Source organism: Schistocerca americana, chromosome 5 (assembly GCF_021461395.2).
Source record: "Schistocerca americana isolate TAMUIC-IGC-003095 chromosome 5, iqSchAmer2.1, whole genome shotgun sequence".
NCBI lineage: Eukaryota > Metazoa > Arthropoda > Insecta > Orthoptera > Acrididae > Schistocerca > Schistocerca americana.
In genome coordinates this window covers 33,406,257-33,433,079 of record NC_060123.1, presented here as the reverse complement: position 1 = coordinate 33,433,079, position 26,823 = coordinate 33,406,257, and the positions used below count along the sequence as shown (strand labels likewise).

The following is a 26,823-nucleotide window of genomic DNA, read 5'->3' as shown; positions in this document are numbered from 1 at the left end:
ACTTGTGTATTTGTGGTTTGAAAGTCTGCATGAGACATTCTGCCTTGCCTTTGGCTTGTAGATGAAAGGGAGGTGCCATGACATGACAGATGCCATTGCGTGAACAAAAATACTGAAAGGATTGAGCCAAAACTTCATGACCATTGTCCACGAAACCACTGTACTAGGTAGGACTTCAATAGAGAAAATGGCTGATGGTGCCTTGACCATTGCATCTTCTGTGGTAGATGGGCAGTGAAAAGCACAAGGAAACTTGGAAAAGGCACCTACAGCCAACAAACAGAAAGTGTCTAAATGCTCCCACAGAGTTGATATGAATTCTTTCTTGAGGTAGCATGGATACTAGCACAGTGCTGTCTGTTGATCTGATTATTTGTGGAAGTTGACAACCAGGCACTCCACCTCGTGATTAGTACCAGACCAGAACACATGACAATGTGCCAACTGTTTAGTGTGGGAGGCTCCTCAGTGACTTTGATGTAACAGGTTGAGACCTTCCTAGCCCCTACACAACATTGCTGGAATCATAATATGGGGAGTGTACCCCCTTCGGTCGACAAGGGAAAGATGATGACTGAAAGTGTAGAAATTATGCTTGGGTGGGACACCTGGCCCGAAGGGTGATCAGGCCACCTGTGTCGTATCATGTGCACCACTTGTTTAAACTCTGGGTCTACAGCTACTGCAGATGCAATCCTGGTGCTGTTAATGGGGAAGCCATCAATAGTCTTGCAAACCACAGGTCTTAAGTGTACGTTGACACGGAGGACAACAAATGAAGAAACAAAGTAGGCGAACCGCTACACAATGAATCTAGGTCTTGATAGCGAACTTGGTCCAATACAAGATGTTCATTGTCAGTAAAATAAAATTCAAAAGCAACAGAAGTGTGTAATCCAAATAAAGTTTCAGTATCAGTATCATTAACAACCAAATATGTGATAGGATGGATTACAAATTTGTAAGTCATGGTGGCACTAAATCGACAAAGAACTGGAATATGCTGTTTACTGTAATGTGCCAAATGATGTTTGATGGGAGCCAAAAGTGGGAAGCCCAGCCTTGCATATATTTGATAGTTGAGGAGCGAAACAACCACTCCAGTGCCCACTCGAAATAACAATTATATGTTCAGCACAGACACTATTAAAGAGGTTACTCTGACCTGCAGACAATGAGGGAATAGAATGAAGCAGACAATGATGAAATATAATGAATGTCAACATCCATTTTTTCTGAGGAAAACTGAGCATGAAAAACTGGAGCAACGTGGCCTTTCTTTTAATGCATGTAGCATGACACCCACCACCTGGAGCATGCTGCTTCCTCATGCTGCACATAGCAAGACGGGTATGACAGAATTGCAGCACAGTGCTGTGGCTGTTGTTGCTGATGGGGTTGCCCGTTGCGGCTAGGTTTGGTGATTTGAATTACATCAACTTCCTTTTTGCTTGGTGAGTCTGTTTCTACGCATTGATGTGGTTCATTGTTGATGAAGGTGACATCCCCCCCGTACTTTGCACCACAGGAAACTGCAAAGGAATGAGTAATGTTTAAAACTTAATCTGAGGATGGATGCTCACACTGAAGGGCTCAGTGATGAACTTCCTTATCGGGTGTTAGGCAGATGATCACATCTCTGATCACAGCGTCTGCATAGGATTCCTTGGAAGTATAGTAATAAAGTGACTATTACAGCTCAAACCCTGCAGCTGTGCTACCAAACCCTGATTGGCTGCTTTCAGCACTGGTAAAATTCTACATGAGCAGCAATGACATGTGTGCACTCACAATGATAAGAAGATAACAGACTACAAATGACATCAAAAGAAAGTGAGCCCAGTTCCTGCAAAAGGGCTAATTGACACAATAGTTAGTGCATGTGAGGCAGAAACAAAGCTTTCCAAGTATCCACATCCATCATCCTAAATGTAATGAAGTGCTTTGTGGAGACATTTTTATAAGCTTCCCAGTCTTCAGCTCAGTCATCATACTGGTGGGTGCACCTGATACAGTGCAGCTGAAACAGTCAGTGTAGCCACGAATTTTTCCAGTGTGGCTGTAGTAAGTTGTTGCTGCCGGAGAGGGGATTGAAGTTACATGAAAAAACAATAACTGAAGTTGGGCACATGGAATGTGCACTCATTGTCACTGCTGTTCTAATTAAAAACACAATAAAAGACACAGTTATAAGAAATCCACTGTTTATTACATCATGGCATGATAGCATAAACATAAGTAGTATAACACAGATTATAGACATGTACAAGACTGCCAGAAAGAGCCAGTGCATTACAATATAAAGAATGTTTGCCCATCAGAAACTGCTGGCTATCGGCTGCAGGCAATTGAGATGCTGGACCTTGGTTGCCAACCTCTGGTGGGGGCTGGGAGCAGCCGAACAGTGTACTACTCAAATGTGTGGCAAGCTGCATGCTAGTGCTAGTAGTGGTGGTGGAGGCATAGTAATGCATGGGTAACTACAAAGCGCCCCCCCCCCCCCCTCCTGATCCTTCGAACTGAACTGAACTACGAAGGTAGGAACTATACTTTTAGCACATTCTCCATTCTTTCATCCCCATGGCCTAAAGTTCCGCTAGTCGCAATTGTCATGTGTCACCTTCCCTCTCTTTTGCACTTACTTTTTCTTCTGCTGTCTTTTTTTAACCCCATTCTTCCATGTCGTGGCATTGTACTTCCCTTTCCAACTGCCCGCCCCCATGTAACAGCTGCAGTCAGTTAATTCTTCTGACCTGCATTTTACCACTGAGAGCTCTTATTACTATTGTACCTTTTCTTTGTCCCATACATCTTCCCCCTCACAGTTGTTAAAATACCTTTGCCCCACTCCCCTATACCATCTGCCCACAAAACTACTCATAAATACTAAGTTTTGGTTTTGTTGGACAACATCTCTCTCTCTCTTTGTGTGTGTGTGTGTGTGTGTGTGTGTGAGAGAGAGAGAGAGAGAGAGAGAGAGAGAGAGAGAGAGAGAGAGAGAGAGAGAGAGCGCAGAGTGCATAGTGTGAGAGAGAAGAATGAAAGACAGTATCATCACAGTACTTCATAATTTTCAATATGACAATTCAATTTTGACAGTATAAAATTACCTGTAAAGCACTTTACTTTTATTGGACATTGAGTTCATCATAAATTAAAATCCTATTTTAAAATTGTCTTCTTTTTATGTGTAATGTAATATTTGATATGGCAGTTATTGACAAAATAAATTTTTTTTTGTAAATACAGAATATTGATACTTAGGTAAAAAGAATAGGAGAAAAATAAAAGTTTTGTGCAGCAGGTGATTGCTGTACAGTTCTTCATAATCAGTGTACATCAATCCTGATGGTGTAGCGGTAACGGGTAAGCCTGGAAACACAAAGGCCATGGGATCGAATCTTGGTCTAACCATGGATTTTTCAGTCTTCATGTCTGATTGATGTGAGGAGTAACCAGAAATGACATTTAGTTTGGATTCAGTGTTAAACTGTAGGTCTCCTTTCCTCGGTTGGACAGCTGGGGAACGTTAGGGACACACAAGTCACCAAAGTCATGTCCAATTGAAATACTTGGACCAGGTAATTGAGCTAAATGAAATTATTATAATATCAGTGTTTTCTTTTTGCAGCAAGTGAGGTAAAGAGAGATTGAGGTGAAAAGCAATGGACTGTTCAGGAGTCTATGGCAAGAAAGAGTCTGACCAAAATTTTGTTCCTCCATGTTCTGTACTACATCCCTCCACCTGGTATTTTGTGAATGACTTTAAACAAACTTAATGAGATTGTGAACTGTTCATTATAGCATTGAGAATAAGGGAAATATTTTTTTATGGATAGATATTAAAGATAGAGAAAATTAAAAGGAACAGGTTTGAGAGTAACTGACGTAATCATGCTCTTTCATGGCCTTTGTCTCTTTTCAGAAAGTAACTTTCTTACAATATTTCAATCTAATAGATATGTGTTTTAAATAAGTATGTGAATTGTGTTATTTCTTTAATTTTTTTCCTCCTAATTTCAGGGATAAAGCTGGAGGCTATGGGATTCAAGGTCTGGGAGGAAGTTTAATTGAAAAAATAGAAGGAGATTATTATACGGTTATGGGACTACCTTTGCATTCATTGTGTAAACACATCCTTTCTCTTTATAAAGATGCAGAAGTTTCATAGTATATAACCACTCTTTTGAGGTCATTGCTTATTTCACATTGCCTGAGCCTATGCAAGTGTAAGTGATATTTTATAGAGTTGATATATTTGATGTACAAATTTTTGCTGTTCAGCCAATTGATGTGAGTGAGTTTATGATTATGAAGAACAAGAATCACAACAATACATTTCTTCAGCACCTTCTTAGTATTTCTTGTTGTACCATATTAATTTTCACCTAAATTTCTCTCCCACTTTTCTTTGTAGCTCACATAGTTTTGATATTAAAAAATAGAAAATCCAAGATGGAGTAACTAATATCTTGAAAAGGATAGATTGCTATCCACAATATAGAGGAGACGTTAAGTTGCCAACTGGTCTCGGCAGCCAGAGACAGTGCTCATGTGTGTATGAGTTGTGTTTGCATGAATGTGTGTTTGTATGATGTCTAATTCAGGAGGAGGCTTTTTGGCCGATAGCTTACTTGTTTAGCAGTTTTTTGTTGTGCCTGTCTGCCACTCAACATCTCCAATATATGCTTAATTTTTTATATGGAAAGATTGCATTTCCACATGCGTTGTTACATGTGTTAGTCGGCACTGCACTTTAACATTTTTAACTGATAGTGAACACAGCTTTCTCACATATGTTTCTTCGCATAAGGTTTTTAAGAAGTTTTCTTCTTTATGTTTCTCTTGCATGAAGACTCTTTTGTGCAAAACATAAAATAAACATTCTAAGTGGCCATGAAATTTGAGAGTAACTGTGACTCTAAAAACATTTGTATTACCATAACAGTATACATAAGAGGTAACTACAAGAGTGAAGCGAACAAGAATGGTAAGGGGGAGAGGAAGAAGAAGAAGAAGAAGAAGAAGAAGAAGGAATAATAACTAACAATAACAATAAAACAAGTGGGTAAATCAGATTCACTTCATGTACACTCTTCTGGAAACAGGCTCATATTGTACCATCAATCTTAGTGAATGAGAAACCACATCTAGTAACATACTACCTTTTACCCACAGCTGTTCTCATATATCAGTAGTTTTGTGATGTCAAGTAGGTAAGCCATTTGTATGTGCAATAATGTCAGCTGCCTGCATGTGTCTGCCTGTTCGGGTAAGCATAGCCTGTGATACTCCCCCCCTCTCTCCCCACCCAATGCACAACACAGCAGCACTTCTGGGTGGTGTGTGCAGAGGTGTACAGCCAGGAGTGCATGTCTATGCATCCTGCTATGGAAAGAGTTGTGCATTATACAATGTGTGCATCATGCAACAAATTTAATAATTTTTAACATGGTTTATGTTCTCTGTTGTAAAAAAGAAGGATGTTCCTCTCCTTACTTCACCCTTTTAGAGGTTGATGTTTTTAATTTCTTAACACTTTAAATTACAATATTTTCTGTTCTGTGATCCAATTTGATGAAATGAAGGCTATACATTGCTCCAAGTTGTGCTCATGTTACCTGTGAAAACCCCCATGAAAATTCATTGAGTAGTTTTGAAGGTTAGTGTGTTCAGACAGACAGGCACATCAGTTTTATTATTAGTATAGACTACTTGTTTCCTCCAAGATAGACACGAAGCCCACACTCACCACAGTAGTTCAAGTTTATATGCCAACTAGCTCCGCAGATGAGGAGCAGATAGAAGAAATGTATGATGAGATAAACGAAATTATTCAGAAAGTTAAGAGAGACAAAAATTTAATAGTCATGGGGGACTGGAATTCGATAATAGGAAAAGTAAGAGAAGGAAAAGTGGTAGGTGAATATAAACTGGGGGTAAGGAATGAAAGAGGAAGCTGCCTGGTAGAATTTTGCACGGAGCATAATTTAATCATAGCTAACACTTGGTTTAAGAATCATGAAAGAAGGCTGTATATGTGGAAGAGACCTGGATACATGGGAAGTTTTCAGATTGATTATATCCTGGTATGACAGACTTTTTGGAATCCAGGTTTTATATTGTAAGATATTTCCAGGGGCAGATGTGGACTCTCGCCACAATTTATTGGTTATGAACTGCGGATTAAAACTGAAGAAACTGCAAAAAAAGTAGGAATTTAAGGAGATGGGACTTGGATAAACTGAAATAACCAGAGGTTCTAGAGAGTTTCAGAGGAAATATTATGGAACAACTGACAAGAACAGGGGAAAGGAATACAGTAGAAGAGGAATGGGTAGTTTTGAGAGATGAAATAGTCAATGCAGCAGAGGATCAAGTAGGTAACAAGACGAGGGCTAGTAGAAGCCCTTGGATAACAGAAGAGATATTGAATTTAATTGATGAAAGAAGAAAACATAAAAATTCAACAAATGAAGCAGGCGAAAAGAAATACAAAGGTCTCAAAAATGAGATCGACAGGAAGTGCGAAATGGCTAAGCAGGGATGACTAGAGGACAAATGTAAGGATGTACAAGCATATATCACTAGGGGTAAGATAGGTACTGCCTACAGGAAAATTAAAGAGACCTTTGGAGAATAGAGAACCACCTGTATGAATATCAAGAGCTCAGATGGAAAACTAGTCCTGAGCAAAGAAGGCATAGCAGAAAGGTGGAAGGAGAATATGGAGGGTCTGTACAAGGGAGACGTACTTGAGGGCAATATTACAGAAATAGAAGAGGACTTAGGTGAAGATGAAATGGGAGATACGATACTGCGTGAAGAATTTGACAGGGTACTGAAAGACCTAAGTTTAAACAAGGCCCTGGGAGTAGACAACATTCCATTAGAATTCTGACAGCCTTGGGACAGCCAGCCATGACAAAACTCTTCCATCTGGTGAGGAAGATGTATGAGACAGGCGAAATTCCCTCAGACTTAAGAAGGATGTAGTAATTCCGTCCCAAAGAAAGCAGGTGTTGACTGATGTGAAAATTACTGAACTATCAATTCAAGTCATGGCTGCAAAATACTAACATGAATCTTTACAGATGAGTGGAAAAACTGGCAGAAGCCAGCCTCAGGGAAGATCATTTTGGATTCCATTGAAATATTGGAACATGCGAGGCAATACTGGCCCCATGACTTATCTTAGAAGATAGATTAAGGAAAGGAAAACCTATGTTTCTAGTATTTGTTGACATAGAGGAAGCTTTTGACAATGTTGACTGGAATATTCTCTATCAGTTACGAAGGTGGCAGGGGTAAAATACAGGGAGCGAAAGGCTATTTACAATTTGTACAGAAACCAGAGTGCAGTTGTAAGAGTCGAGGGACATGATAGGGAAGCAGTGGTTGGGAAGGGAGTGAGACTGGGTTGTTGCCTCTCCCCGATATTGTTCAATCTGTATATTGAGCAAGCAGTAAAGGAAACAAAAGAAAAATTTGGAGTAGGAATTAAAATCTATGGAGAAGAAATAAAAATGTTGAGGTTTGCCAACAGCATTGTAATTCTGTCAGAGACAGCAAAGGGCTTGGAAGAGCAGTTGAACGGAATGGACAGTGTCTTGAAAGAAGGATGTAAGATGATCATCAACAAAAGCAAAATGAAGATAATTGAATGTGGTCGAATTAAATCAGGTGACGCTGAATGAATTAGATTAGGAAATGAGGCACTTAAAGTAGTATATGAGTTTTGCTATTTGGGGAGCAAAATAACTGATGATGGTCAAGGTAGAGAAGATATAAAATGTAGACTGGCTATGGGAAGGAAAGTGTTTCTGAAGAAGAGAAATTTGTTAACATCAAGAATATATTTAACGGTCAGGAAGTCTTTTCTGAAAGTATTTGTATGGAGTGTCGCCATGTATAGAAGTGAAACATGGACCATAAATGGTTTAGACAAGAAGAGAATAGAAGAATTTGAAATGTGGTGCTGCAAAAGAATGCTGAAGATTAGATGGGTAGATCGTGTAACTAATGAGGAAGTACTGAATAGAATTGTGGAGAAGAGAAATTTGTGGTACAACCTGACTAGAAGAAGGGATCAGTTGGTAGTACACATTCTCAGGCATCAAGGGAACACCAGTTTGGTACTTGGGGGGGGGGGGGGGGGATAAAAATCATAAGGGAGACCACGAGATGACTATAGTAAGCAGATTGAGAAGGATGTATGTTGCAGGAGTTACTTGGAAATGAAGAGGCTTGCACAGGATAGCATAGCATGGTGAGATGCATCGAAACAGTCTTTGGACTGATGACCACAACAACACCTGTTATCGGTGGCTATTTTTGTTATGATGAGTGATAGAGAGTAAGTTAGGTACTGTATGTGCCCTCACCTAACTGCCTGTTTGGGTAAACATAGCTCATGTTGTGTGCCTCACTGTCTCTCCCCTCCCTTCCAAGCTGTCCCAACACATGATGCATCATCATGCAAAGTGTCGCAGCTGAGCAGTGCATACAGAGAAACATGAGCAGGAATATGCATCATGCTATTGAAGTTGCTGTACATTATACAACATGTATATTTTGCAATAAATAGTGTGGAAGTGTTGATCAAACACACTGAAGACTGTATAAGCATTGTATTAATTGCTTTAAATTATATAATGTAGCACATATCAACAATTAAGACATTTTCACAAATGTGATAAAGATAAAAAGTCAGAGAGTAACTAGCTTTTCAAAAGAGTAAATATTTTCCCTAATTCACATAATTTTCTTCAAATCAATATATATCTTGTAATTCACAATTTCTAAAGTAGCCTGTGTTCTATCTCAGGGTTTAAGCGATCTTCATATCAAATTTCATGGAAATCAGTTCAGCAGCAAAATTTAACAGGCAGTTACTTTCACATTTATAATATTAGCATGCAGAAAATTTTCGATTGTAATATATTTTTCTCTGTGATTTGGTTTTGATGTAAATAAAGCCTACATGGTGCCCCAAGCTATGTTTAAGGTACCAGCAAAAACCCCATGAAAATTTGCCTAGTAGTTTTGAAAAAGTGTGTTCAAACACACGGCCACGACAGTTTTACAGATTTATTATTAGTGTAGATAGATATGGTACACAGATTACTAGTGTCACATGTAGATATAGAATCATTACAGTAACATTTCTTGGAAATCTTAATTCAAAAGTAATATGGTGTAAAAGGATGCACAACAGAAGAAAAAGCCAGTGAAGGTTAAGATTGAGATAGCAATTATCACATAAAAGTAGAAAATCAATAATACCAGAGAAGGAAAGTTGCTACTCACCATATATCGGAGATGCTGAGTCGCGATAGGCACAATAAAAAGATTCACACAATTAAAGCTTTCGGCCATTAAGGCCTTTGTCAGCAGTAGACACACATACACGCGCGTGCGCACACACACACACTCACATAAATGCAAGTTGCACACACGTCTGCAGTCTCAGAGAGCTGAGACCAGAAAATCAGTTACTTTATACTGTGATGTAGCACAGAACAAAATTATCTGCCCCCCCCCCCCCTTTTTCTCTTTTCTTTCATTGTGTGCATGTATAACCAATCTCACTGATCATGTCAAGTGATTCCTATGACATCATGAATGCAGAATGTGTACCCTCACCTAATACATCATATACAGTAAATTAGATACTGATATTACCAATCACACTGTAGGAGAATTTTTCATGTGCAGCAGACTATGGCACCAAATATAGATTTTTGTCAACACAAACCATATGTCAATATTTCAGTGATAAACTGAACCATGTGCATCTGAACATCAGAAATCATCCAGGATGCAAAACATATTCAAAGAGTTAGATTAATTAGATGTTTATATGGGTGGTCAAGTCACAGCTGCAAAATACTAACGCGAATTCTTTACAGACGAATGGAAAAACTGGTAGAAGCGGACCTCGGGGAAGATCAGTTTGGATTCCTTAGAAATGTTGGAACACGTGAGGCAATACTAACCTTACGACTTATCTTAGAAGAAAGATTAAGAAAAGGCAAACCTACGTTTCTAGCATTTGTAGACTTAGAGAAAGCTTTTGACAATGTTAACTGGAATACTCTCTTTCAAATTCTGAAGGTGGCAGGGGTAAAATACAGGGAGCGTAAGGCTGTTTACAATTTGTACAGAAACCAGATGGCAATTATAAGAGTCGAGAGGTATGAAAGGAAAGCAGTGGTTGGGAAGGGAGTGAGACAGGGTTGCAGCCTCTCCCCGATATTATTCAATCTGTATATTGAGCAAGCAGTAAAGGAAACAAAAGAAAAATTCGGAGTAGGTATTAAAATTCATGGAGAAGAAATAAAAACTTTGAGGTTCGCCGATGACATTGTAATTCTGTCAGAGACAGCAAAGGACTTGGAAGAGCAGTTGAACGGAATGGACAGTGTCTTGAAAGGAGGATATAAGATGATCATCAACAAAAGGAAAACGAGGATAATGGAATGTAGTCGAATTAAGTCGGGTGATGCTGAGGGAATTAGATTAGGAAATGAGACACTTAAAGTAGTAAAGGAGTCTTGCTATTTGGGGAGCAAAATAACTGATGATGGTCGAAGTAGAGAGGATATAAAATGTAGACTGGCAATGGCAAGGAAATCATTTCTGAAGAAGAGAAATTTGTTAACATCGAGTATAGATTTAAGTGTCAGGAAGTCGTTTCTGAAAGTATTTGTATGGAGTGTAGCCATGTATGGAAGTGAAACATGGACGATAAATAGTTCGGACAAGAAGAGAATAGAAGCTTTCGAAATGTGGTGCTACAGAAGAATGCTGAAGATTAGATGGGTAGATCACATAACTAATGAGGAGGTATTGAATAGAATTGGGGAGAAGAGGAGTTTGTGGCACAACTTGACAAAAAGAAGGGACCGGTTGGTAGGATATGTTTTGAGGCATCAAGGGATCACAAATTTAGCATTGGAGGGCAGCGTGGAGGGTAAAAATCGTAGAGGGAGACCAAGAGATGAATGCACTAAGCAGATTCAGAAGGATGTAGGTTGCAGTAGGTACTGGGATATGAAGAAGCTTGCACAGGATAGAGTAGCATGGAGAACTGCATCAAACCAGTCTCAGGACTGAAGACCACAACAGCAACATGGGTGGTCATCTTTCACAGTTGCTATAATAATAATTTCTGTTTTGGTTTCACTTTATTGGCAAACCCCCCTGAGTAGTGCTAATATAAACTTTATGAAAACATTATACGTACTTCTTTGATCGTATTATTGCAGACATTAAAATAGTTTTGCTGAAGTATGAAATATTTTTATACGGATTATTTAAAAGTATTAATGTTCCTTTCCATATGTTATGTGTGAGTGTGTTTCATGGTGGACACTGGCCTCATGTTTGGAAGGATGCCAGTTCAAATTCCCATCTAGGCATTCTGATTTAAGTTTTCTGTGATTTCATAAATCCCTTAAGATAAATGCCAGAATGGTTCCTTTGAAATCACATAGCTGATTTCCTACCCAATCTGAACTTGTGCTCAATTTTCAGTGACATTATTGTTGATGGGATGTTAAACCCTAATCTTCCTTCCTTCCTTTAGTATGCTGTAATGACATCTAGTTTTTCTTTTTCTTTCATAATTGCATCCATTTTCTATGCACACTTCGCTATTTCCTAAAGGACTTAAACAGAATACAAAATTTCAAATGGATTTCAGTATCCTGCACCATGTGTTTTGTTATTTTTCGTTTATTTGTTTTTCTCAGTAATAGATAGCTGAGCATGTTAAAACATCCACTTCTAGGACATGGGAGGCATGGAATTCCCAAGTAAAATACACCTGGAAGATGGACAATGGCGGCTGCTGTGTAAGCCATCCTTGGTCTTGTTTTTAGGTGGTTTTCTACAACCACTGAGGTAAATACTGGACTGGTTCCCAAGTTCTGCATTAAACACACGATTTTCAGACACTTTGTACAGCGTTATGAGGCATAGAAAATGATGGAAGTGGTAAATAGCTGGGAGGTGTGGGGGCATAAATACTTACAGACACTATTATTATTATTATTATTATTATTATTTATTAATGACACAACCTTTAATCAGAGTGCTCAGAATCGATGACACACAAAATTATTTGTGCTCAAATTTTGCAAGCATCACTCGACATAATCATAAACCAAATATTGCTTTAGAAAGAGACAGGATAACTTACAGTAAATGCCTTCTTGGTGAGAAATGGATAAATCTACGAATGTTCCTCACAATAAAATGAGCACAAAGAATCAATCAGAGCAAAGTATAACTAATTAATATATTACTGTAAAGGACTGTAATAATTTAAAAAATCCTGCTATGCCCATGCTCAGGTACATTATTTATAAAATAAACCAAGAAGAACAAAAAATCCCTCAGAAGCTTACATTAATTCTGCAGTCCAAATTTAACATTGCAACAATTTTAATTTCAAGTAGTTCAGAGACAGACCACATGATGCTGGAATATGGGGACAATGAAAAGGGTTCGATAGCTGCAGAAACACTAGATCATGGACTAAACAGGAGAAATCAAACCACCTAATACAAGCTTAGCAACGATATGACAACATTCTGAAGGGGGTCTACTTCAATTTAGTGCACTCCAGGTCGGAAATTATCTTTCTCCTCCCTCCTTAGTAAATGATTAAAGGTTGTTTATTCTATATTATTTGCAAAAAAGGAATAAAGAAGGAATTATATTGATGACAAATATGAATTTTCTCAGCGTCAGCGTCAGCACAATCTATAATTTTTGGTCTGTTACTAATAAAGTGATGCATGACCGTGGAAAGTAATATAGGTATTGCAATGGTGGTATTAGTGTAGAATTTTTTTTTTTTTTTTTTTTTTTTTTTTTTTTTTTTTTTTTTTTTTTTTTTTTTTTTTTTTTTTTGGGTCATGCATTATGCACAGCTACTGTTCAATAGCATTACTGTATTATAGTAGCACCAATGTCCTCCTTTGCCCCTGATTACTATTCTGAACATATATTGAAAGTCAAGGTTAGGACAAAGGGTAATAACAATTAGTCCAACTGGCACAACAGTATTACCATCTGCCATCCATACAGACAAATAAGCCACTAAGAGATGAGAAGTGTAAGGAAGCAGCCAGGAGTCTCAAATGTTTTCATACAAAAAAAAAAAAAAAAATTACAGAGAATGTAATGTCTAAATGTCCATAGAATCCGATACTGTAAGAGGCTGTGGATTTATCTTCTCAGTTTTTTAATGGCCTGTTGAATGGTGCAGGAATAGTTTGGGATAGCTGATTTGATGACACCATGCAACCAATCACCATATGCACAGCGAGAGATGAGGGTGACACCAGATGCAATCAACATGGCCAATTTGTGGTCAGCACATAAACTGGTGTTTAGAGTCTGTCTGCTGTAAGAGTCTAATTGTTTTGTTTCGTAGTGGAAGTCATTGGTTCCTTATTTACTACGCATCACAGCATGCATTCAGTCAGTCTCACAGATCACTAGGGTTCATAATAGGCACAATATGTGTCCCCAATAAACCTGTTTTCATATCGATTCTGCTCATATCCTTTGAACATGTTTTAATGATGCTGACTGCACCAATAATCAAATTACTCTTGCAAGACTGGGATTGTTGCCAGGTGTGTGTGTGTGTGTGTGTGTGTGTGTGTGTGTGTGCAGCTAGAGCTCACAGTCAGCTGGCAATACAGTGTGGTGGCTACTGTGCTCGTGTGCGTTCTTGTTTAGGATTCCCCATAAGAAACATGAGGACATCATTTTCTACACACCAAACTACAGGCAATGAGCAGCTCATGGTCTGAACTCAGGTAAGTGATGCTTTCACCACCTTACAGCAACGATGTCAGCAAAACTGTCTGCTTGCACTACACAGCATTCACCAGATACTGGATGTCACTCGCACACTTTCTAGGATATTAACCCCTTTATTTCAGTCACAAGCATTATTTTTTTTTAAATGTATGAGCAGATTTCACAACAACCCCAACATCGGTTTTCACTTTAGTGTCTTACATGAATGTACTTCAAACGAGTGCTCGCAGGTCATATTAGTCTTCTTGTAACCAAGAGCCATTTCACTATATTTACAAGAAGGTAATTAATTCCACATTCTCTTGTCATTATTTACAAAAGTATTTACAATTATAAAGTATCTTTTCTTTATGGTGAACTACTGATTAGATTGAGCTGATTCCTTTTTTATAGATTTACCTCTATACGGACTCAGCACAACATAACATTTGGACAACAGATCATTACTTATTCTTGAATGTGACTCATCTGCTCAAAGCAGAAAAATCACATATGTGTGTGCAAAAAATCCGAGAAACTTGATCAGAATTCTCAATCAGAGAAGCATCATATCTTAAGTTCCACACTAAAATATTCATCCATCACTCAACTACAGCTATGTATCTATTACAGTTAAAGAACTAGAAATTTGCCTCATTCAGGCTCATGAGTTTTCATTTTACAAATGCAAGCCATTAGAGATTAGTACTGTTATACCAAAACATTAACTAAATCATAAAAATTTACATTTTGTCCTCTGCTTGAGAGATATTATTACTTTCAGTTGTTTACTGACCTGTTCAACCAGCCAACAATTACTCAAAGAATATCTTAATGATTAATGTAGAGTCTGCACTTGTTTTTGTATTTCAAAATGTAATTACAAACAAACAAAGACACAGAGAAAATATTTTTATTTGCGAACAACAAATACTATGCCATTTTACAATAGTTGGAGTTTTCTACTGTCATGTTTATCTAGTTACATGGAAAAACATATGTTTGCAAGTGATGTCATGCCAAGGTAAGCTGTGTGTCTGTACGCACAGCTGATTCTGTCTGCTGATGAGTTGTTGTGGCCATTACTACTATCATTAGTAGCCTTTATGCCCTCTCATATCAGGTCTGTTGATTCTAGTACTGATGTCATCTAGTACAAGCACTAGTTACTCAAGAATATCTAGAGGCAACTTCACCTCCAGGGCTCTTAACACGTCTTTATTGTCCCAATAATGAGTTTTGCCTGAATACTTTTCAATATATGTATAGAGACTGTCCTGTTTAATATGAAAGGCTACTGATGGAGTACCTGTTTCTAAGTCTTTCCTGCTCGCATCATGACTAGTACTTAGGTAAAAATGCTCTTTCAAATTGTTCGTAGGTCTGACAAAGTTCTGCCTTGTCCATAGCCTGAAGGGCTCCATTACCTTGTATGTACACTATGGTGAAATGGATCTTCTGTTGTTCAGTGCAGGACTGGTGTAGCACACCCTTGAAAACCTTTATGGACACAACAGGATGCAGTGTAAGTATACCTGGTGGAGAGACATTCTTCTAGACTTTCTTCTAGTGGTACTGAGGATGGTGTAGGCATTACTCTGACTTTGTATGGTAGACAGTTTGGCAATAAATCACCAGAATCCATTCTGTTACTGTACATTGTGTGATATACAGTGCGACTTCTGTGATTATCACATACTTCATGAGTAAATGATGAGGTTCCCTGAACTGCCCCTAACTGCAGACAATTCATGTTGCACTGTTGTAATGTGTGCAGTTCCTTTTGCACGCCATTCTGGCAAATCTCTGCTTAAAGTGTTTATTTTTGCCAGTTTGGACATGACTCACTCATCAGAATTGTCTTTCTCAGATACAGTGGCTGTAACCATTTCACTTACAACTTGCTCTAATTCACAGTTTAATTTGAACACTGTAAAATCCAGAATGGAATGTAACAATAATATGAAAAGGATAGTTGCTACTCACCATATAGTGGAGAAACTGAGTCACACATAGTCTTTTCTTTATGCCTGTCAGAAAGTGAGCTTTTGGTCAACAAGGCCTTCATAAAAAATAGACAACATACTCACACAAACACAACTCACATGTGTATGAGTTGCATTTTCATGTTTGTGTGCATTTTTTTTCTTTGTTGTATCTATCTGTTCAGAATTTCCGCTATATGGTGAGTAGTCACTGCCCTTTTCCTAATATTGTCACCGTTTAATAAAAAAAAAAAAAAAAATGCCTGAGGGTGGACTCGAACCTCCGCTGGGACCAGCTGCACAGTCCATGACTGCAGCGCCTTAGATCGCTCGGCTAATCCCGTGTAGCACTGTTTAATCGATCATTTATTTTTAAATCTTTGGAGGCATGTAAGCCATTCTGAAAAATCATCAACAATGTGTTTACACTGATCATTAAATTGCTTTTGTACTTTAGCATCTTGTTCCTTTTAGATGTTTGTGTTCTTGGAACAGAGTCTTCTGAGAGACCATGATAAGCCTTATTTAACTGTGAAACATCATCTGCTAAAGTATTATAGTGCACTAACAATTTGTTAAAATTAGTATTCGATTTTTCTAAATCATGGGATTGTTTTTCTGATTCATTGGATTGTTTTTGTAATTGCACTGTTATGTTGTTCTCCATTGTGTTAAAATTTTGTAACGATGGTGCCATTGTATCAGCTGGTTGATTACTTATTTGTACTTTCATTTCACATGAAATATTGTCCATTTGAACATTCAGTTCTTGTAAAGCGTCTTCATGCTAAACAGGTACATTATGTAAATAGTTGTGTAGGTCAGCATCAATTTCACAGAAAAGATTGTCAGTTGAAACATGTTGCCACTTTCAGAGCATGATTCTATATCGTGTTCTGAACTTTCAGGTTCTGTGTCAGTGAATTTGCTTTGCCCAGCATTAAATTCTGTAGTACTATTTTTTTCCGTTGCCATTTTTGTTTTCTTTCCTATTTTGATCATAACACAAAATTTAAGCAACAAACATGTAAAAGAATTTTGAGTAAATTATGAATTGAAAAAGTATATGCCTGGTAACAGTGCTCAACATATACTCCTTTTATCTCGGACAGAATGAAGAAATATGCGTACAAAGCAGTGTGCTGTGAGCTCGCCATTACATTAAACATATTACAAGAATGGCCAAGCTGTGACCAGAAAATTGTTTCATAATACAATTTACTTTGCATATAGTTGAAATTTCTTACATGTAATGCATGAACATCTTAATATCAAAAGTTGTATGCACTTTAATATAAAAAAGAATTCTGACGTCCGTACCTTAAGTTGTGGTATGCTGTATTTCTTTATCATGGTTCCTGTTAAAGTTTTCTCAAGAAGATCCTCTTATATTCCACTCGTGGAACAGTTCCCCTCATTTCAATCATACTCAAATTTACTGACCTGTTCACATATGGTACATCAAATGGAAAGAAACAGTGTAAGACATTCACAAGTCATGTCATGGTCATGCCATTGTAATTCATCCTTCCTCTTTAGTAGATGATTAAATGTTGTTTGTTCCATATGATTAGCAAAAAAGGAGAGAAGAAGGAATTATGTTAATGATAGGGACAAATGTTCTTGACTTCAGCACTAATTGCTACTAATAAAATGATGCATAACCATGGAAAGTAATGTAGGTACAGTCCGACCAGCTAGCCGTGCAGTCTAACGTGCTGCTTTCCGAAGAGGAAGACGTGCTGGTCCCAGGCATGAATACACCTGGCAGATTAGTGTCAAGGTCCAGTAGGCCAGCCAGCCTGTGGATGGTTTTTAAGGCAGTTTTCCATCTGCCTCGGTGAATGCGGGCTGGTTCCCCTTATTCCGCCTCAGCTACGTTATGTCAGAGATTGCTGCGCAAAAATTGTCTCCACATATGTATGCACCATAATTACTCTACCACTCAAACATTGGGGTGACACTCATCCGGTATGTGATGTTCTCGCAGGGGTGGGGGGGGGGGGTGGGGGGGGGGGGTGGGGTGTCCATTGGGCGCCGAACTGCACAATAACCCTGAGTTTGGTGTGGGGCAGTGATGGGGTGGATGGGTGGTTAGGTGGTTGGGTGGACTACTGTGGCCTATTGTGGGGTTGTGAACCACTGAGGAGAGCTACGCCTGGACGAAGTTTCTCTGTCGCTTCTAGGTCCCCAGTTTAATACACACAATGTAGGTACAGCATTAGCGTAGAAGAGCACTACTTCTTTAAATGGACTGGACTTCAAAAATCAGATTCTGGATCAGACTTCAAAAACCAAATTCAGAAGAGACACAGTTTCTTTTATTGATCATGCAATATGTATTTATGGCGACAACAATGGCTCCTGATCAGTAGCATCACTATATCAGTAACATCAGTGTCGTCCTTCGCCTCCAATTACAGCTCTGAAAATACATTCAAAAACAATATTAAGACAGGAATAACAACAACAACACCGCTTGGCTCAGGAACTGATATCAGCGTGTTGATAACAAGTTTTTGTCAGTTGCTGGTTTGGGCTCGGTGTCCATTTAAGGCTGTCACACTGCTTACCACGCAACTTGGAGTTCTGCCTATGCTGTCCAATCACATTCACTGCTTTCCCTGCTCCCTGACTCTCCACTGACTGACGAGTTGCTCCAGCTACTCCATGGCCAAAAACCAGACTGCATGATTGCCCCTGTCTATGGGACACACAGCACTACAAACAGCCCCTGCTTTCCACAAGACAACTCTGGATGTCCGGCACCTGAATGAAGTACACCACATGTCAGTACTGCTGTCTGAGGTGTGAGTGTCTCTATGGCTCACCTGCTAGTCAATCAAAGACCCATCTGACGCATTTGCTGGTCACCACAATACGTCCATTGCCACCTCAGGCAACCAACCACCTTGACCTGCTTTGAAGCTGTCCACAGTTCATACTGTCTTACCACACTCTCTAGGTGACTGTGGCACAACATACCTTTTGAGATGACCAGAATGTGGGTGTAAATTTGCATTTTCTGTGATTCGTTGCACAGTCTCCTCCCTCCCCACCGCAACCCCTTACTGTCCCATTGTAATGTGAGAGAAGCAAATACCACTGCAAGCACAATAAACATTATCAAACAGTCTCACATTTACAATTAGAAGATAGATACAGGGCTGCCCCTAGCCAGGGCATGGAATACAACACATAATAACAGTCAATCCTCTGCCGTCTTAAGCTGTAACACATGGGGTGCAACACACTTTTGCTGTTGCAATTACAATTCTTTTGCTGTTGCAAATACAATTAGCACCACTGTGATAGGAGTAACAAAACTGAGAGGGCAAGAAACAGCAGTAAGAAGTGCCCAACAGCTTGTTGCCTGCCGAGCATCACCAAGACTTCCTCCTCCAGGCCTAGCACCAGCACCAGTTCAATGTATGGAAGACACAATGCCTCCACTGCCACTCCCATCTAACTAAAATATTCCACATAGGGCTCTACTACAACTTTATCATGCCCATGATGAATATCTACCAAATATCTCAACTGCTCGATTGTAGACACAACTGTTGATGAAAGTATTTCACACTTTCATGTGATATTAGTGCCCTGACTACACCTTCCACCAAGCTCCCCCTATTGTATGGATACAATATCTGTAGGTTAAAACATCAACTGCATCCTGTGTTGAAGATGCTGACATTTAACATCAATTCTATTTGGACAGCTGTTGCTTGTAGTTCCCCTAGGACATCATTATTCACCCCTTTCTTACTTAGGAACATTAAGTCATGCACTAGATTTAAGTAATGTGCTTCCCTGGCTTTTAACTCCTTCAACTGTGACTGAGAGGGCACCCCCAATTCCAAAAATGTAATGAATGGATCAATTACAGTGAATACTAGATGTACTGTAGCACTTGCACTACTTACATCCTGCCACTCCCCTAATAACTGGACAGGCTACCCCAGCACTTGACAAAACTGTTAGGTCAAGTCGGGCTCTGTATTTACGACAGTCTGCAGATTGTGACTGCAGAGGCTAATTCATCCTTCTGAAGCCACACTATCTCTGGTATGTATCTGTTCACAATCCCTGCAACAGCAAAAGGAGGCAGAAAGGAAATTGCTTGTGCTCAAATTCTCCAAACATCACTTGTCAAAATCATAAACCAAGTATTCGTTTACAAAGAGAAGAGAGATTTTGCACTAAATACCCTCGGGGTAAGAACTTGATAAACACTAAGAATGTTGCCTCACAAGAAAGAGAGCATGCTGAATGAATTGGAACAACCTAGAAATAATTGATACACAACTGTATAGAACAATAATAATAAAAAGGCTTGCTGTCTCTAAAATGAAATTGCTGATGGCGAAGAAGTCGGTGTGGTGAGGGATGTATATATGGATTGCTAATAATTCAAATATTTGCAAGCTTACAATGTTAACCACAAGAACTGCAAAATGGACCTCCACCAGCTGAGATGCAACTACATCAACAAATTAATTGAACTGAAAAATGCAGAACTGTTAATTAATTTAAGAGATGAAATGTTGTTACCAAAAATGTTCATGAAATTTGCATAGTTTGTAGATTTTAATTCTTGAGATGTTACTTTGCTTCAAATACTCTTGAGCTCTTACAGGTACAGATTTTCCACAAAATTGTCTTTATTCGCACGCAAGATGTTCGGCAGCGAAAAATACGTAAACAAATTTCTACATACTGTGCTGTTGATGGTTGTTAACAAACTGCCCCTCCCTCTTCTGTACAGTATCTGGGGGTATTTATATGATTTACAACAATCATTGACAATCAGAAATTACAAATTTTAAGAAATAACAATTAAATTGTGTAACAAAATTAATCCATATACATAGGAAAATAATACTGTACAATTTTTCATGCACGCAGACATAATTTCACAAAGAATTCAGAAATAATTTTTGAAAACCCAGCGTTTGTGGAGACATACCGCTTGTTCTTTCACCACCACCGTTTACCATCATGGTGGTAGGCCTGAAGATAGTTTATAACAGACCAAAACCAGTAACCTGTGGTTGTGACTATTCATGTTCATTCTTAATTCCAAAGCAATTTACAAGTTTGCAGAAAACAACAGTACATAATTTTCAATGTGATAGGGTCTGCAGGTGCGATGAATTTTTTGAATGATTTCATGATGCCTTCAGCTGCCATTCTCTTTATTTAATGTACGATTGTTCAGTGTCGGCCTTAAGCCATTTTCAAGTATCTAAATGGAAGCATTATACTTTGGATACTTTGATTTAGGAACAAGTCATACCTGTAAATATACTAGGCGCATTATAACTTACAATGTGGATAATCAAGAATTTTATTCACCATAGATCATTTTACAATGATATTGGCTTCATCATACAGGATGTAGTAGTACATACATAATAATAAAATAGATTAGTGTCAGTAAACTACAGAATATATTTTAAGCATGGCAGTGTACCAACTTACACCAGGATGGTATCCAAAAGTTAATGCAATAAGCTATACTATAGTCTAATATAATATAGTATTGTATTGTGTATTGTATACACTGTAATTACACACGATTAACCACAGCACGCAATAATATCTTTAACTACAGACAACTTTTATATATCCTCCTCAGGCATGTCAAAGAATTCTAAAAATGTCATAGAATGGATGATATGACAGCCATCTGTACCACTTAATTAAAAAAAGAAAGTTTATACCCATAGACCAAACATGAGTTGCCAGTTTATTCAACATTTTGAGTGAGTTTACTTTATGGAAATTTCCTGTTCTTGCTAGTCTGTGGCATGGTATCCCTAAATTACCCTTAGCCCTGGTGTTGTGTTCATGTATTTCCCCTTTGCCAATAAATTCTGAATTATTATTTTTAATATGATTTTTAGCAGTAAATTATGCTATATCTGTTGACGGTCCAATGACTCCATGTATTGCTCATAAAATAAATTAGAGAGGTTTCACACTATTTTAGGAGCACGTTACTTTTGGGCATTTGTTGCAAGGCTCTTACATACAAGGTCGATGTTTTGGGCAATTCTCTTGTCAGATTCCACTCAAGCAACTGATCATAATCATAAGCAAACGAATGTAACATAGGATAAAATTACAATCACAGTTCACGTATTTAATTAATTAGCCAAAAATTACATCGACAAGCATTAAAGGTAACAAAGATAAATAAGAATAGAAAAAGAGGTGTATACATGTCTTAAATAAATTATTATCGTAATTTAGAGTAAGAAAAGCATGGAGAACCTTCAAATCCTTTACAGCATAGATTAGATTAGATTATTCATTCCACAGACCCACAAACGAGGGGATCCTCCTGGGTGTGGAACATGTCAGATAAACACATTACGAAAATGTAATTAGAAAAACTTTAGTTTCATTAATTTTAATGATCCTCAGTCAATAAACAGTGAAATTATGTACATGAATTAAAATTAAACTTCTAATATTTACAGGTTTAATACTTACATCTGCTTTCAATAAATCCATCATTCACACAGTAACTAGTTACTCGGCTGTTACAACCAAGTATTGTCAAAAATTAAAGTATAATAAATTTTCATTAAAATGGTCTACTGCACTTGTTGAGAAATTCGTGGATGGAATAGGAGGAACTGGCCACCAAAAATTCTTTTAAATTATGTTTAAATTGTGCCTTATCTGAAACTAAACTCTTAATGGTTGCGTGTTGCTGAATACTGGACTCCTTTCTGGGCAAGAGTAAGGGATTTTAAATCTTTATGTATGTTGTTCTTATTCCTAGTATTGATACTGTGTACTAAGCAGTTAGTTGGAAAAAGATATGTATTATTTACAACAAACCTCATTAAGGAATAAATATACTGAGAAGCTGTGCTTAGTATGCCCAAATCTTTGAATTGGTTTCGACGTGATGTTCTAGGATTTACACTACACGTTACTCTTATTATATGCTTCTGTACTTTAAAAATTTTTTCTAGGTTTGTGGAGTTGCCCCAAAATATTATACCGTGTGGCATAATGGAGTGAAAATACGCAAAATATGCCAGTTTTTTTATATTTATATCTTGTATGTCTGACATCATTCGCATTGCAAACACAGGCTTGTTTAGGCGCTTTAGCAGTTTGTTAGTATGTCGCTCCCAACTGAATTTATTATCAAATTGTAATCCCAAAAATTTACACTCTCAACTTCTCCTATTTTCATGTCGTCATATTTTATACACACACTAGAAGGAAATCTCTTGCAAGTTCTGAACTGCATATAGTGGGTCATTTCAAAGTTTAATGACAGTGACTTGGCTATTAACCACTTATTAATGCCAGTAAAAATTTGATTAACTGCCCTTTCTAATTTTATATTTGATTTACTATTTATTGCAGTGTTTGTATCATTTGCAAATAAGACAAACTTGGCATCTGGTAATGTAACAGATGACAGGTCATTAATATACACAAGAAAAAGTAGTGGACCTAGTATGGAACCTTGGGGAACACCACATGTAATTTCTTCCCAGTCAGATGATGTCTGATTGCCTACTGCTGAAGTGTTATGTAATCACACCCTTTCTTTTCTATTAGTAAGATATGGCTGAAACCACTTTGCAGCAGCACCAGTGATGCCATAATATTTTCATTTACTTAAAAGAATGCTATGATTCACACAGTCAAAAGCCTTTGATAGGTCACAGAATATGCCAGTTGCCTCTAATTTGTTGTCAAATGAATTTTGGACATTTTCACTGTAAGTGTAAATAGCCTTCTCAATATCAGAACCCTTAAGAAACCCAAACTGTGACTTTGGCAGTATGTTATTTTCACTAAGGTGCTTAAGTAGATGCTTGAACATAATCTTTTCAAAGATTTTTGAAAAAGCTGGCAAAAGTGAGATCAGTTGGTAATTTGATGGCATTTCCTTGTCCCCTTTCTTGTGGAGAGGTATAACTTCAGCATATTAAGCCAGTCCAGAAATGTTCCTGTGATAAGTGATTGATTATACAAATAACTTAGGATATGACTAAGCTAACATGAACACTCTTTTATTAACTTTGTTGATATGTTATCATTACCACTAGAATGTTTCAATTTCAAGGACTTTATGATGGATTCTATTTCTTTGGATGAAGTAAGTGTCAATTCCATTTTACTGAGATTGATTGTGTGCACAGGTCTCAGATATTCCATTGCATTATTTACTGAACCTTACAACCCCATGCTATCAGTAACAGAGACAAAATACCTATTTAAATGGTTTGCAACACAACATGTGTTTGTTACCAGGGTTTCATTTATTTTTAGAGCTATTTGTTCCTCCTCATTTCTGGTCCTACCTGTCTCTGACTTAACTATATCCCATATTGTTTTTATTTTGTTGCTGGATGTATTAATCTTCTTCTCATAATGCAGCTGTTTAGATTTCTGGATAACCTTCTTCAATATTTTGCAGTAATTTTTGTAATGAACTATAATGCTAGTATCAAAGGTGTCCCTACATATCAGAGTGAGTTTCCTTTTTGTCTCACATGATATCTTTATCCCTTGTGTGATCCATGGTTTCTTATTAGACTTCTGTGTAATTTGAGTTACCTTCAGGGGAAAACAATTTTCAAATAAGGTGCTAACTTTATTAATGGATGTTTTGTATTTTCCGTTTATATCTTGATGTTGTAAACATCCATCCAATTAATTTCTTTGAGCATTCTCCAAAATTTCTCAGTTTTTGACTGTTTTATTGGCCTTTTGTACTCAGTTCTGATAGATGTTTCACCCTGACAATTTTCAAAATTTAATGTTAGATGTTGCATGTCATGGCCAGATAGCCCATTTACTACTGGTTTTGTAATGTGGCTTAGTTGCCTAGTATTGTCTATAAAGATATTATCAATGGCAGTCTTAGTACATTTGTATACCCTAGTTGGGAAATTTACAGTAGAAATTAAGTTGAAAGACAGTGTAACTGATTTCAGTAACTGTTCACTGACAGTGTTTTTCAGGACATCTATATTAAAAATCACCAGCGACTACTAGTTCTTTGTTTTTTAATTTTAGATGAGGTAATAAATCTTCAAGACTGTTTATAAACAGGTTCAAATTTCTTGAAGGTCCTCTGTATATGGCTACTATTATAAAGGACTTATTATGAAATTCTATCTCTGTTGTACATGCTTCTAAGTGCTGCTCTAAGCAAAATTTATTAATGTCAGTATTCTTAAAATTAAAACTGTTTTTAACAAATGTGGCAACTCCTCCTTTCTACATATTTCGTCTACAGAAGTAAGAGGCTAAATAACAAATATTGTAGGTACAGCTTACAAATTTTTCTCTTTTTCATAGCAGTGAAGAGAGTAATATCAATCGTAGAAATACTTTAACACTTTAGTGCATATACTTGTTGTTAAAACGGTCTAAATAACGAACCGTGGGATGGCTGGAATCACTTACTAGACTTAACCTATACAGGTCAATTTTACTTATCAATTCCAGTATTTGTTAGACGCAACTTTTTTAGAATTTGTTACTTGTGCACTAGTCCTGTCAGATTTAATAATCATTATTAAAAGTTAAAATTATTTCACAGTATTATGACTTCATCATGCACTATGTACCAGTGGTCATAGGTGTTGGAGTAGCATCTTTTTTAGGATAGGCAGGACAGAATGAAGTCAAATTCTGAGAAAAGTAAAGATTGAAACAAACGTTCTAGGCCCTTGAATATTTTGATGCACTGAAGATAATTGGCGATTTACCTTTACTGAGATGAAATCGGATGAAAATATAATTTCTGCTGATTGCTGTAAGTTTTTAACCAACAGCTGTGTTCGCTGATCCAATGTGCCAGGATTAGGCTGTTTGGCTTCTTTTTCAAACTGAAGGTTTGTTTCAATCTTTACTTTTCTCAGAACTTGACTTCATTCTGTCCTACCTATCCTAAAAAAGATGCTGCTCCAACACCTATGACCACTGGCACATAGTGCATGATGAAGTCATAATACTGTGAAATAATTTTAACTTTTAAAAATGATTATTAAATCTGACACGACTAGTGCACAAGTAACAAATTCTAAAAAAGTTGTGTCTAACAAATACTGGAATCGATAAGTAAAATTGACCTGTATAGGTTAAGTCTAGTAAGTGATTCCAGCCATCCCACGGTTCGTTATTTAGACCGTTTTAACAACAAATGTGTGCACTAAAGTGTTAAAGTATTTCTACGATTGATATTACTCTCTTCACTGTTATGGAAAAGAGAAAAATTTGGAATCTGTACCTACAATATTTGTTATCTTTTCATATTAGTTCTGAGATCAATAAGAAGTCTATAAATCCTACAAAAACATAGTCCAAAGATTTACTGCAAAAATGTTCAAAATTATGAACCATCGAATAGTTGGAATCGGTAACTAGAACTGACCTCCTATATAGCTCAATTCTAGTTACTGATTCCAGCAATTCTATGATTCGTTAATTAGGTAATTTTTGCAGCAGCGGTGCCCACTGAACTGAAGGCTAACAGGATTTCTGCACTTGTAATTGCTCCCTGAAGTACTGCAAAAATGTCGCCAATATTGGAATCGGTAACTAGAATTGACGTACATAGAAGCTCGTTCTAGTTACCGATTCCAGTTTATGTTATACACCACAGTAGTTTTAGAGAGCAATTATAAATGTGGAAATGCTATTACATGTCAGTGCATACAGCTCCTGCAAAATTAATTTACATATGAATCACGGAGCGGTTGGAATCGGTAACTGGAATTTACCTACCAAAATGGCCTTGCTGTGCTGGCACTGCGAATGGCTGAAAGCAAGGGGAAACTATGGCCGTAATTTTTCCCGAGGGCATCCAGCTTTGCTGTATGATTAATTGATGATGGCGTCCTCTTGGGTAAAATATTCTGGAGGTAAAATAGTCCCCCATTCGGATCTCCGGGTGGGGCCTACTCAAGAGGATGTCGTTATCAGGAGAAAGAAAACTGGCATTCTACGGATCGGAGCGTGGAATGTC

General features: G+C 37.6%; 1 protein-coding gene across 3 annotated transcripts in view; it reads left to right on the top strand.

The window, feature by feature from the left end:
- LOC124615811 (dTTP/UTP pyrophosphatase) overlaps window positions 1-4,338 on the top strand; it is a 109,978-nt gene extending 105,640 nt beyond the window's left edge. For all 3 annotated transcript variants that reach the window (XM_047143951.1, XM_047143952.1, XM_047143953.1), the window contains exon 5: window positions 4,024-4,338. In XM_047143951.1, coding sequence (XP_046999907.1) covers window positions 4,024-4,171 — 148 coding nt within the window. In that variant the 3' untranslated portion in view covers window positions 4,172-4,338. The remainder of the gene's footprint in view (window positions 1-4,023) is intronic.
- Window positions 4,339-26,823: the final 22,485 nt, after the last annotated feature.